The 13154-nt window shown below is 36.3% G+C and overlaps 2 protein-coding genes across 7 annotated transcripts in view; one reads left to right on the top strand and one right to left on the bottom strand.

The window, feature by feature from the left end:
* Window positions 1-13154, top strand: part of LOC111051549 (formin-like protein 7) — a 132785-nt gene that overhangs the window by 22568 nt on the left and 97063 nt on the right. For 5 of the 6 annotated variants that reach the window (XR_005571189.1, XM_039427315.1, XM_039427316.1 and 2 more), the window contains 3 exons: window positions 1107-1241; window positions 3365-3522; window positions 3709-3850. Coding sequence is in view for 5 of the 6 variants with exons in the window: in XM_039427315.1 (XP_039283249.1) it covers window positions 1107-1241; window positions 3365-3522; window positions 3709-3850 (435 nt within the window). In the remaining variant the exon portion in view is untranslated. The remainder of the gene's footprint in view (window positions 1-1106; window positions 1242-3364; window positions 3523-3708; window positions 3851-13154) is intronic. The other variant, XM_039427317.1, reaches the window with a different exon arrangement.
* LOC120351139 lies at window positions 7828-12038 on the bottom strand. Its single transcript, XM_039427331.1, has 2 exons — window positions 11023-12038; window positions 7828-8754 (listed from the first exon to the last, which is right to left on the bottom strand). Exon 1 carries the CDS (start codon window positions 11970-11972, stop codon window positions 11073-11075), a length of 900 nt encoding a protein of 299 aa, XP_039283265.1. The 5' UTR covers window positions 11973-12038; the 3' UTR covers window positions 7828-8754; window positions 11023-11072.

The raw sequence follows: 13154 nt of genomic DNA, 5'->3' as shown, positions 1-13154 counted from the left end.
GTTTAAGTGAATTACAACAAAGTCGTCATGTTGTATGAAAGTTGTATTCTATTAGTTAGTTTCGAATAAAAACTAGTCTATAATGTGGATAACTGTTCCGAGAGCTTTGCCAGTTGCAGGCATTGATGAACATTTGCATTAATTTTGGTTTCAAACGGTACTATTTCAAATTTCCTTGAACATTATTGAATTATTAATCTGATATATGAGTTGATTCATACAGAGTTACTCATTTTCTAGTAATGAAATTTTGAATGAAAAAGACTAAGAAATTGTCAAAAAACCACTGATAATTAGAAAGACCGGTTTCGGTTATTCTAACTCTATCAGTTTATCAGAGATTGACAATGGTGTAATAACCGAAACCGGTATTTCTAATTATCAGTGGTTTTTTGACAATTTCTTAGTCTTTTTCATTCAATATGAATAATTACCACAATATCAACTACACAAAGAATGAAATATTTGTTTACACTTTGCCTAAACGACTTGTGAGAGCAATCATGGAGTACAATAACGGTCTCACAGATCAGTGATCCATCAAGTTTCCTCATGACCTAGCTCCGGAAACGCTTCATCACCATAATGAACATGAAGTACTTGAACACTTATATAACTATACATTAATGTAACACACCAACTATAACTGAACAATTCTGTCATAATGATTTTATTGAGTTTTCTAACTACTCAATCATTGCCCCCTGTAGAATTGATTTCTGTGGCTGTGATAAAATTATGTCATCACTTGAATAAATATTTAATAATTATTGTGGAATGGGTATTAAATAGAATTCATTCTAGTAATCCAAGAGCACTGTAATCGTAGTATACTGTAAGCTATTTGAAATATTAATAGAAGGTTGACTGTGTATTGATTAGGAAAGTATTTTAATTTATCCAACACATGCATTGGTAAGTTAGTATATTTTTCTTTCACTTCACAATCATAAACAACTATTGTTCCGTGTAGGGATGACAGGGTACGGGATAAGTATGGAGAAGAGTGAACCCAAAATTGTTGATGAAGTTTGATTGTTACCAGTTTACGAATAAAATGGATTAATTATGAATATTTAATTAAAAAAAGTATTGTTTTTTTACAGGAGCGTGTGGTGCCTCCAGTGAATGCAATTCGACCAAGATCTGGCTTGAGACCCAATCGGAGAAGAAGTAGCGATAGCTCTGTGCCAGCTGACCGCATAAGGAGGCTGCAGGCCCCACCTCATCCCTTCAGACAGGTCACAACTGGCATCCAATTATAATTACTACAACCACCTATATTGTATCAAAATAATCTAGTTGAATATTTTCAATGTATCTGGTTTGAAATTGGTTATAAAGTTTTCACTTCACTTCATCTTTAGCCATTAGATTCTGACCATAATATATCGCAGCATAATTATCGCATATAAAGAAGAGTATGATAAAGCCGGGATGGAAATCAATGTGGACAAGACCGAGTATTTACAAACGAATAGTGATGGCACACCGGATTTGTCCATTGACTGTAACACCGTGATAAAAGGGAGAGATAAATTTAAATACCTGGGATTTACCATCATGAAAAATGGTGATACAGACGAGGAGATAAAGATTAGGTTGGCCCAAACCAGGAGTTGTATTCGACAGTTGCACCCAATCATATGGAGTAAGCATATTCATAGGAAAAATAAACATAGAATATTCAATGCAATCGTCAGAAGTATAATGACGTATTGGGCAGAGGTTTGGGTGACAAACAAGAGAGCAAGAGATAAGATAAGAGCTGTTGAGATGGATTACTGGAGGAGATGCTGCGGGCTTACCAGAATGGACAGAGTGAGAAACGAGGAGATAAGAAGGAGAATGAAAGTGGAATGGGATATTATAAAGTTGATTGAGGATAAAAGGTTGATGTGGTATGGCCATGCTAGAAGGGCGAGTGCTAGCAAATGGATAGGGATGGTGACTGATTGGAGTCCAATTGGGCGAAGGAAAAGAGGAAGACCTAAAAGATCATGGAGAAATGAGGTGGATGAGGCTATGGAGGCCAGGAATTTAAGGGATGGTGAATGGGAGGATAGGCAAAGATGGAGGTCTCGACTAAAAGAAGGAAGACGGTGAATCACTGTAAAATCCTATTATATATATATATATATATCGCAGCCTAATTTTCAAGTCAATGAATAGCTCAGATTTTCATAAAATTCCATAAATAGAGAGAGTAAGTACTGTACTAACATGAAAATGAGTTTTATTCAAATTATGGGAATAGGAAGCACAGCTAAATTTTCTGTATATTCGATATTCATTATATCACTTCACATAACTCATAGACTAACAATAATAATTACAAGTTAATTTTTTAGGTATTGTGTACAAAAGCTTCAGTCATTTTAGCGTCTTGATCTAGCTATGAGGGCTACACGTTCAACTCATTATTAGGGTTTTTAGGACGCTTGGGGAAACATAGTTAATACTTAACGTAACGTAATGGCAAACATTATTAATTAATAACTAATCTAGTAATTTATAACATTAAGTAACAATTGACATTTGATATATGTTCTATCAGATACACGACTCGAAAGAAAATTATATTACTTTTGACTAAATTTTCTCCAACCATCACAAAATGCAATGTTGATGCCAATCTTAGGTCGAGTACAGTTTACATTTTTGAGGCTTCATGATTTCATGCAGGAGTGAGTACCCACTCATTGTCAGTCCACATAAATAGCTTTGAGTCGTTAAATTGATGTCTTCAATTCAGTAATGTTTTGCATATTTTGTGACTCGGTAACATTATCATGTAATATTTATTTTGTCAGTAATGATTATATGTGTGACTTGAATGTAGTTGTGGCAGTATGTTACGTTAAGTATCAACTATGTTACCTTAAGCATATGCGTCCTTAATCCTAATAATGAGTTGAACGCGTAATTCTCATAGCGAGATGAACACACTAGAATGGCTGAGACTTTTATAGACAATAGCTACAGAATTAAATTTCAATATTATTGTTAGTCTATGAGTTATGTGAAGTGATATCATAATGAATATGGGATGTATAGAAAATTTAGCAATGCTTCCTATTCCCATAATTTTAATAAAACTGATTCTCATGTTTCTAGTACAGTACATTACTTAGCTCTCTATGGAATTATATGAAAATTTGAGCTATTCATTAATTTGAAAATTAGGCTGCGATATATCAGAATCTAATGGTTGATGTTGAAGTGGAATTTAGAAAAAATAATTAAATCATTTGAACAGCACTAGTTGTTTAGATGACCAATTTGCACTTTTGTCTATTGCCTAGCTTGTCTGTGATGCGTTGGAAGTGTTGCGCTGAGTAGAGTGTTTTGTTGACGTGTTCAGCAGCCAATGGCAGAGGCGGAGGGTGGCGTGACGCTTCGCGAGCGGCAGGTGACGCAGCTGCGGCGAGAGATGGCGCATCAGGGCGGAGTGAGGCTCCAGCTAAGAAGGAAGGACTGTCTCGGCTCCATAGCGCTCGTCGATGCATTTGGAGCTGTATGGTATGTTATCTTACATCCTAAATGGTCACCTACAGGTGATACAAACACATTCAACCATATTATTATTCATAATACTATACTTAATAATAATTTACTATTTATAATAGATCATGAATATACTGTATGGTGTGTGATGATTCAATGTATGAACATACATCTTTCAATTACAATGTTATTGATTTTTAGGATAGCTGGATGGAAACAGAAAGAGCACCCAATGCTGTACAATGCACTTCATATTGGTGATAAAGTCATCAGTGTAGCTGGTGTCAGAGTTCAAAACAGTTGTGATGCTCACAAGCTAATCAGAGGAGCTCCAAGTCTTTATGTAAGTTCTTTTCAACATTTAAAATATATATATCTTTTTATTATTTAATATATTAGAGATATATAATCACTAGCTAGATTCAAGAGTAAAAATAATCTGAATTGAACAGTAAATTCAAAAGCATAAACAAAATCACTCCTTCCAATTATATTGGTTTCTCTTTAGAAACAATGCAATAGAGCTGCAAGCTTTTCACACTGAGCGTTCAGACGTTCCGAGTTCCAGCGGTCATAGTTATATATTAGGCCCATATGGATAATAGCTATATTCCCTTGAAACCGCTCTGACCACTTACCACTCTCTTAGTTATTAGTATATTCTCTGTAAATTTTGTTTGAAAAAATATAATCAAATTCAATAAAAAAATGCATTTTTCAAAGTAGAATATTTTATAACATGTTAATATTAGGCTTGGTTCATTTCCCAGGCGATATCACCCGCGCGATACGCACAGACAAATACTTGAAATGTGAAGGAAGGCGATAAGAATGTTTCACATGGGCGCGATTTTCAGCCTGAGTGCTGCTTGTTGTCGTCACATGTGTTGAAGTCACATACCTCAGAAATGAATTGAAATGTTCAGAACTCAGAAATGATGACTCATTGTTCCCCTCCACATTCCTTTCGTGCCGAGTTATCGCTTGCTGTGCGATTGAGAAATCTTCTTGCTGAGAAATCTAAAATAGAATATTGAAAACCTTTAAATCACTTGTTACATAGTGAAAGAATATCCATTCTGGAGCCTTGAACACACCGACGCGGGATGAAGACGGGAGCAACCGTTTGACCTCGGCTTTAAAACTCTTCACTCCCGTCGTCGTTCCTAACTCATCCCATGTCAGTGTGCTCTGTCATCTGCCTCTTCTATATTCTTTCCACAAGGAGTAATATTCATTGATTAAATAATTATATTTTCATCAATTTTTCGCATGTACATGTTTATCATGCACACAAGCATGTGTCATCATGCATGTTTTGTCATCAGCGAGAGGCTTCTAACATAGAATAATAATATCGTGTGACTAGTGATGTGGATCGGGAATATTCCCAGTGGGAAGGAACTTATGATTTGGGATTCTTGAAGCCAAGACATTTTGGGAATTTATGGTAACTCTAGGGAATTTATAAAATATGTTCTAAAAATGATTGAAATTGATCAATCTCACTCATATTTTAAATTAATATAATCAATAAATCATCATTAAAGTTATACCTGAAATAGTCATCGATAAGCTCTATCAACTGCCACAAGTCATATCTGTAAAAATTTCAGGAGTTCCGCCCCATCTATGCAAAGTTTGATTTTAGATTCTTTAATCATCAAGCTTCAGATACAATTTAAACAAAAAATTTCAAGTGGAATAGATTGAGCATGAGAATCTCTACAAATAATGTTCAGTAACATTTTCACCTAAAATTAAAAATAAACTCGAAAATCGAGAAAATGTGATTATCCAATTGCAAACTATTGGCAACTGTTGATTCTATTAAATGATTCACTATGAAGAGATAGCAGACCTCTTGTGTCTCCAGCGTTATTACCCTGTCACCAGCTGGCTCTAATCTTTGAATAGTTGGCTTGAGATGCGCGGGAACACTACCGTAGCGTCAGGTGATCAATTTTCATAACGGCAAGGAAAGTTGTGTGAGTGCGCCACACCAGATTTTTACTCTAATATTGGCGTATGAAGGAGGCTCCTTTTTCCTTTTATATTATCCTTGAAATGCAAAATTTCCAAAAACCTTGTATATACGTCGGCGCGCAATTTAAAAAGGAACATACCTGTAAAATTTCATGAAAATCTATTACCGCGTTTCGCCGTAAATGCGCAACATATAAACATATAAACATTTAAACATTAAGAGAAATGCCAAACCGTCGACTTGAATCTTAGACCTCACTTCGTTCGGTCAATTATTTCATAATTTTATGCTTTCAATTTTTATAGCAGCTTTAGTGTTGCGTGTGGTAGGAATGAGGACTTTTGATATGTTACCCTTTACTATCCTTAGAAGGACTGCGAGGTCAAAAAGTGGGTTCCAAACTTTTCCCTCTATATCTTTTTTTGAGCATTCGTTGCGTGGACTAGTATCTTATTACAAGTTAAATGAGCCTTAATTACTCTTGAAAGGTTGTGAGCTGTGTAATTATTTTCTTTTTAATATTGAATTAAACTCGAGTATGCTCTTGTTTTAGTTTAGCCTATTTTGTTGTATTTTATCTTCTATACTTATAAAATTCCTATCTCACCGACTCACCGATCACGATTTCTGGAAAACTACTGGATGGATTGCAACAAAACTTGGAATATAGCTTCCTTAAACGTCCTAGGTGCTCACTAAGAAATCTTTTGGCGATATTCAACTCTAAGGGTGGTTTTTAAGGGTTCAAAGTTTGTCGTTTAGCATGTATATTCTTCTTCTCCCAATCTCTTAATTATAATTGAAATGTCCATATCATATATTACTATATATAGAACTGTAATCTAGAGAGAGTACCTATTCGAAACAGTTGATAATTGGCGACCAATTAATAACTTTGTCAGGTTGGCATTAAGTTGAGATTATTTCATTAGGTTGGCACCAAGTTGAAGAATCAATTAAAATGCATTTATCGAGAACAAATTGATTGGGCACTGCTGCTTCAATCAGAGCTATTTCTGGGAGTATAGATAATTTTTATTTTTCATAAAACAAACTTTTATGACGGGAGTTGCTTCTATCAATCCTATTCTATTGATCCTATTCTATCAAGACTAATTTTGTTTGTATATCCGATCGCAAAAACTGCTTGAACAATTTCGATGAAATTCTAATAATTCAGTATGGTATATGGATGGTATTTTTTAAACTTCAGAAGTGTCCGTTGTGGAATCTCTTTGCAAAGAATGAGGAAATTCGGCCAAAATTTAACTTGGGCGAAAGAAAGGGGTTATTTATTAAAATGTCCAAATAGCTGTTGTTCCTTTTCCTAATGTAGAAATTAATATCTTACATAGAAGTAAGGCGCTTTTCCCATGCAACAATATTATTCTCAAACATTGATTGTTTTACCAAAGAAAATAGAAGGTAGCTTTCGTTAAAAATATTGGAGAATATGCATAACAGTTCGTTGACTGTCAGTATTTCTCAATAATAACATCAATGCTCCCCTTTCAAACAATGCTGACACATTGATGTGAATCTTACTATAATTTGGTTACTTTAGATCAGATAAAGATAATAATGTTGATGATCGCTACTGTTTCAATTTCAATCATGTTTGACATTTTTGCTTTTGCTGCCAGCTGTTACTATGTGAAATAAGCTCTCATTGAATGAAATCATAATCATTGAAGTCAATTATACTTAGTAAGCAATTTCTGTTTGAATATGTGTATATGTGGATATGTATGTATATCGGACGGATCTCGAAAACGGCTCTAACGATTTTGATTAAATCAGGAATATAGTGGGTTTGCGACAAAAAACATTATTTTGGAACAGGTCTCAACTCTGGGAAAATTCGCTGAAGTTCCTTGAGAAAGGATTATTGGTCCCTTAAGTAGCAGCTGATCAGAAAAAAGTTTTCCATAGTCTGTTGAAACATAAGAGAGTGTGAGAAAATGAAAAAGATTATAATAGCTGTAGTTGAGCTACCAAATTTGGCGACCTTATTTTAAAACATTGCAGTATTCTTGGAACATCTTGTATAATAGGTTCTGAAAGTGACTGGATGATAGCAAAATAAATTTATAATCGATCTCTCCAAAAATATGGTAGTTGAATGTAATGTTCATTGTAATGTGATAGAAATGCGACTAATTTCTTCAGCTTCTTTTGTATTGGTTCCTCTGTTGCTCTATGTTTGTACGCAGACAATGGCCTTGAGAGAGCCAGTTGCACTGTTAATTCCTATTCCGGACTGAATACCACGAGAACCAATAAGAGAAGCCTTCTATTAAAAAAAACTCTGCTCTGATCAATAGGATACGTGTGCTTTGAGGCAGGAAATGTTTCAGACGTTTGAGCTGGTGCATGCCTGCAAACACTCTGTTACATACATGAGTGGTCTGCTCCTTCCAGCTAAGACTCTGGTCTAGATACAGTCCAAGAGTTCGCACACTCTTCAGGTAGGGAACAACATTTCCTGCAACAGTGATAGCCGGGAGTCTTTCCTGATCAAATCTGCTCAGAAGAGTTGGGAAGCCAAGAATGATGCTTTTCGTCTTTTGTGCATTGAGGATCAGCTGATGGGCATCAGTCCACTGCAGGAGTGACTCAATATTCTGGTTCATGGACTGAACTGCTTCTGAAATTCTTTCTTTTGAACAGTGAGCGTAGATCATAAGATCATCAGCAAATAGGTGATAAGAACAGTTTGAGAAAACAGAGGAAACATTATTGATGAAAACAGAGAAGAGAAGGGGTCCCAACACAGAGCCCTGAGGAACACCTCTCAAAACTGGTCTCCAATTAGAGGAATCACCACAGCTACCAAATACTGCCTGAAATCTGTTGGACAAATATGAGGAGAACCATGCTACTGCAGAATCGGAGAAGTGGCAATGATACTTCAGCTTATGAATTAGCAAGGCATGAGAAACATTATCAAATGCCTTGCTCAAGTCGAACTGAATAAGTAACGTGAGTAATCTTTTATCCATAGCTGCACGTATGTCATCTGTTATGCGCAAGAGAGCAGTACATGTGCTATGATTTGGGCGGAAGCCAGACTGGAAATTCGAAAAGAAGTCAAAACTTGAAAGATATTGACTTACCTGAGCATGCACAATTCTCTCCAGTGCCTTAGATATGGAACACAGAATATGGATGGGCCTGCAGTCTGCAGGAGCGATTGGATTAGTCGATTTAGGAATGGGTTTCACCATGGAGCATTTCCAGAGATCAGGAAATTTTCCTGTCTGAAGAGAGACATTGAATATGTGAGTGATAGAAGGTAAAATAACTGGTAACAATTTTTTATAAAATAAGCTTGGGATATTGTCAATTCCTTTAGAGTTTTTTGAGCAAGAACATATTATCTTTGACACCATAGATGGAGTAACATGTGAGAAATAGAATTTCTCTGCCGGCAAGTTATGATTGAACTGCATGATAAGATGGTCTGAAGCCAGTGGTGCGTTGGATGCATCTGGCTGATTTGAACTGAGAGTGAAGAAATCGTTCAGTTCATTAAGAGGTATATTGATTCTAGTATTAGATCTGGCTTTATGCGCTCCTAGTCTTCTGACATTATCCCACAGAGTAGATGTTGAATTATTTTGATTAAACTGCCTGTGATAGAAGCGAAGTTTTGCATTGCGACTCATAGATTTCACACGATTTCTCCAAGTTTTAAAGACCTCAAAGTCTATCTGGCTGCTGGTCCTTTTAAATACTCTTCTGGCTTTATCACGCTCACGTCTGGCAATCAGTATCTCTTCATTCATCCAGGGCACTGGTTTCCGCTTAGGATGCGCAGTACGCACAGGGGCATGCCTATCAAAAATGCTGTGAATCATATTATTGAATACTGCAACCTTATCATTGATGTCATCAATGAAACCTATAGTGTGCCATGGCATGTTGATAGCATCCTCAAGACATCTATCATCATTGAAATGTTTGAAGTCTCTATATAAATAGCTCACTGCAGACAACTCATCACATTTCAAGTTGTAGACTAAATAAATCATATCATGCATGGAGAAGCAAGGCATAGGTATCTGTCCAAAAGAAGAAACATAATCTTTATCACTCACCACCGCTAGATCTAGTAAAGTATGTGAATTGGGTAAGTGGTAAGTCGGGTCAACATTATTTACAATGTGGAAGTTGATAGAATCAAAGAGTGTCACGAGTTGCCTCCTTTCGAAGCTATCTCTCAATAGATTAGAGTTGAAATCACCAAGTAAGACAATATGTTGATAGCTATGCATTATCTGCAACAGAGAGTGCTCAAGGAGTGACAGTCGACCTGCTTTGGGTGGCCGGTATACAATCCCTACAAGAATTTTGTCTTCACAAGCTGTGATCTCTATGAAGATAAACTCCGGAGAGTTGGAGTAGGGTTGAGGAGAAGATAACACATGTTTGGGTGACAAAGAGGAGCGAACATACACGGCAACCCCACCTCTGTCCCTCCCGACTCTATCATTACGAAAAACGCAATACTCCGGAATGCTGAAAGAACAGGAATCCAGTGATGGTTTAAGCCAGGATTCACTAACACCTATTATATCAAAATTCAAAATAGTGGAAAATGTCTCGCTGAAATCATCGAAATGACCAGGTAAAGATTCAGCATTGATATGACAGAACCTGAGAGAAGACGAGTGACCATCCAGCAGTCGTGCTAACTCAGATACGCTCACATCCATTAGTATGAAATGTAATGTACTAGTAATGTATTAATATATTATTATAGGAAGATATATGAAATCACAGTGTACCCTGACAATGGTCTTAAGTAATCTTAAACAGAGCAAATTTATTAAAAATTACAGAATGCGTGAAATCAATCAAGTAAAGATCAATATTTATTTCAAATAGTTGGGAAGGTAAATTAAAAATTTAAACGATAATCTCAATTTAATCGTAGGCGACGTCGTAATTGAGCCCCCTTTGATGTGAGATAACTACTGAACAACAGTGGGCTTAAGTAATCTTAAACAGAGCAAATTTATTAAATATTACAGAATGCGTGAAATCAATCAAGTAATCCAATAAAAAAAATATTCTTATAAAATAAAATAATCGTATAAAATATTAATCTCAATAAAATATTAAGAATAAATCATTTCCATGATGAACTCACCAAGTAATCATGAAAAAAAATTCTATAATGACCAATCATAATAATCATCATAATGATCAAACTACAATCATTCTTCTAATTGAGATCATAATTCAATGAATATTGAGATTACAAGGATACATGTTCACAGAGAAGCGGAAAAAATAAAAATTAACATTGCAATAATCATATTCAAAAGTACTGTCAGAGTTAGATTAAAGAACAGTGAAATCAAGTTCATAAGTATGGAAAATATATGGCTTCTATTAATTACTCGTCGAAAATTAGCTTCATGGAAATAAATAAATATCGAAAGGAAAATAAACAATAGTGAGAAAAAATAAATAAATAATAATAATAATAAGAAGAAAAATCATTTCAATGATAAACTCACCAAGTAATAATTATCAGTGCTTGGTAGGCAATGAAACTACGTACGGTACCTTACATATGACTATCACCGAGCTGATCCGAATTCGCATTATTATTAGGGCCATTAGAGAACTCAGAGAAGACTCTGTTGTTGTCTCTCCAAAAAACACGCCCATCACGACTCCAGACGTTCTTGAAACCCACTCTTCCACACATTTCCCGGAAAAACAAGTGACGCTTACGCGTGAGATCTTCTTGCACTGAGAAACCGGTACCACTCAACTGACGCCTATTCGATATTATAGAACTTCGCTTTTGATAACTGATAAACTTGACGAGAATCTGCCGAGGTCTCGGCTCTTGGTTGTCACGCGGTTGAGCGAGGCGACCGACGCGGTGGCATCTGTCGATGTCAGCCGGCTGGATCGGAACGCCCAGCTTGTCGCTGAGTAGTTGCACCGTGGTCGCTGTCACATCCTCGTCACTCGCCTCAGGAACACCAGTGATGCGGATATTATTTCGCCGGGAATATTGAGCCAAACCGTCCAGTCGCATGTCTGAGCTCTCCTTGAGTTGAGCAAGCTCGGCGCGAAGGGCGTCCATCTCGCCATTAAGATCGACCAGCCTGTTCTCAGCCACCTGCAGACGGCCCCCAAGATCCTCCAAGACTCGAGCGCTGACAGTCTCCGAGAGGCGTGCAGCTAGTCGATCAACGAAGGCGTCGCTCGTCAACAGTTTTTCGAGAGCCGCCGCAAGTTGTTGTTCGGTTGCTAAGGAGACAGCAGAGCAGTCAGCTGTTGAGCAAGACGGAGAGCTATGAGGCCGGGCAGCATTCCCTCTCTGTTGTTGTTGTTGTAGAATCTTTTTCTGTTTAGGCTGCTTTGCTGCCGGCGACTGCGCAACAGAGGTGGCCTTATCGTTTTCGGATTTCAGCCCTGTGTTTGCTCGTGTAACTGCTGGTGATGGAGACATAACGTTTTACGATTTACCGTGTTTGATAATAGAAAAAACAACAAAGTAACTAGATCAATCGATTCACAAAATATTAATTGCCAAAGAATAAAGTCGAGGTTGACTTTTAAGCCCAGCCCAATATTCTACAAAATTCGCTGCAATCAGACTAATATTCTACAGAACACTTCCAACACATCAATTAATTATTCGAATGATTTGACTCAATAATTTCCATGCCAAGTTGAGGCCTAATCACAAAAAATATTATAACAATTTTGATAGAATTTGGAAATGGTTCCCAAAAATAATCTTATCTTTTAATTCCCGTAGCGAAGCATGGGTGCCCTGCTAGTAATTTATAATTGTTTGATTTATAATCTACTCTAATCTTTATTTAGGGGTTCAATTATTTTTGTGCGGAGAAATTGAATAAAATCATGCAATTAAATTTAAATTACCCTCGATACTTTGTTGACTTTGTTTACCTGATTTACAGGTAATTTATTAGTAAGCAAAAAAATCTTATTTAACTTGTAAGACATGAAAGTAGCATGATAATAGTGGTGCAATTGAATGATTTGAAAAATTTTATTGAGTGTTCATTTCTCATTTCACCTTTCATGAAAATGATCAGTCTATGAACTTCAAATTACTGTTTTCTTTGAACTTATTACAATTTATAAGTTATCCATCCTTATATTTCTTACATAAATCTGTTGTATAACAGGTGGTTGAGACCTTGTGTAACGATTGATTTATTGTTAGCTGTTTACAATATCAACATCATGGACATTGCCTTCTCCACTGAAGTTTCATGGTAGCTGTGCAAGTGATGACTGTGACTGTGGTTGGTCAAACTGACTCATTGAAATATTTGGGTGTGATTGTTGACGAAAAGCTCACTTGGTCTCATCATATTACTAATATAAAAAGCCATCTGCTGTTAATACTGAGGAAGTTCTACTTTTTGAATAAATTTCTCCCTATGAGTGTCCTGAGGCAGCTATATTTTGCACTTGTCGATTCAAAAATCAGCTACGGTATAAATTGTTGGGGCTCCACTTACATTAGTCACTTGAAGCCCTTAATAACTATACAAAAATCCATAGTTCGTGCCATCAAGAAGGAGGGTAGATATGAACATTCTTTTCCTATCTTTCAGAGTCTCAGATGCTTGCCTCTCAGATATATCTTTGTTTT

Source organism: Nilaparvata lugens, chromosome 4 (genome assembly GCF_014356525.2).
Source record: "Nilaparvata lugens isolate BPH chromosome 4, ASM1435652v1, whole genome shotgun sequence".
Lineage (NCBI taxonomy): Eukaryota > Metazoa > Arthropoda > Insecta > Hemiptera > Delphacidae > Nilaparvata > Nilaparvata lugens.
This window is presented reverse-complemented; position numbering and strand designations above follow the sequence as displayed.

Coding starts and splice junctions, on each gene's coding strand:
- LOC120351139 (XM_039427331.1), bottom strand. CDS start 11,972: ATGTCTCCATCACCAGCAGTTACACGAGCAAACACAGGGCTGAAATCC.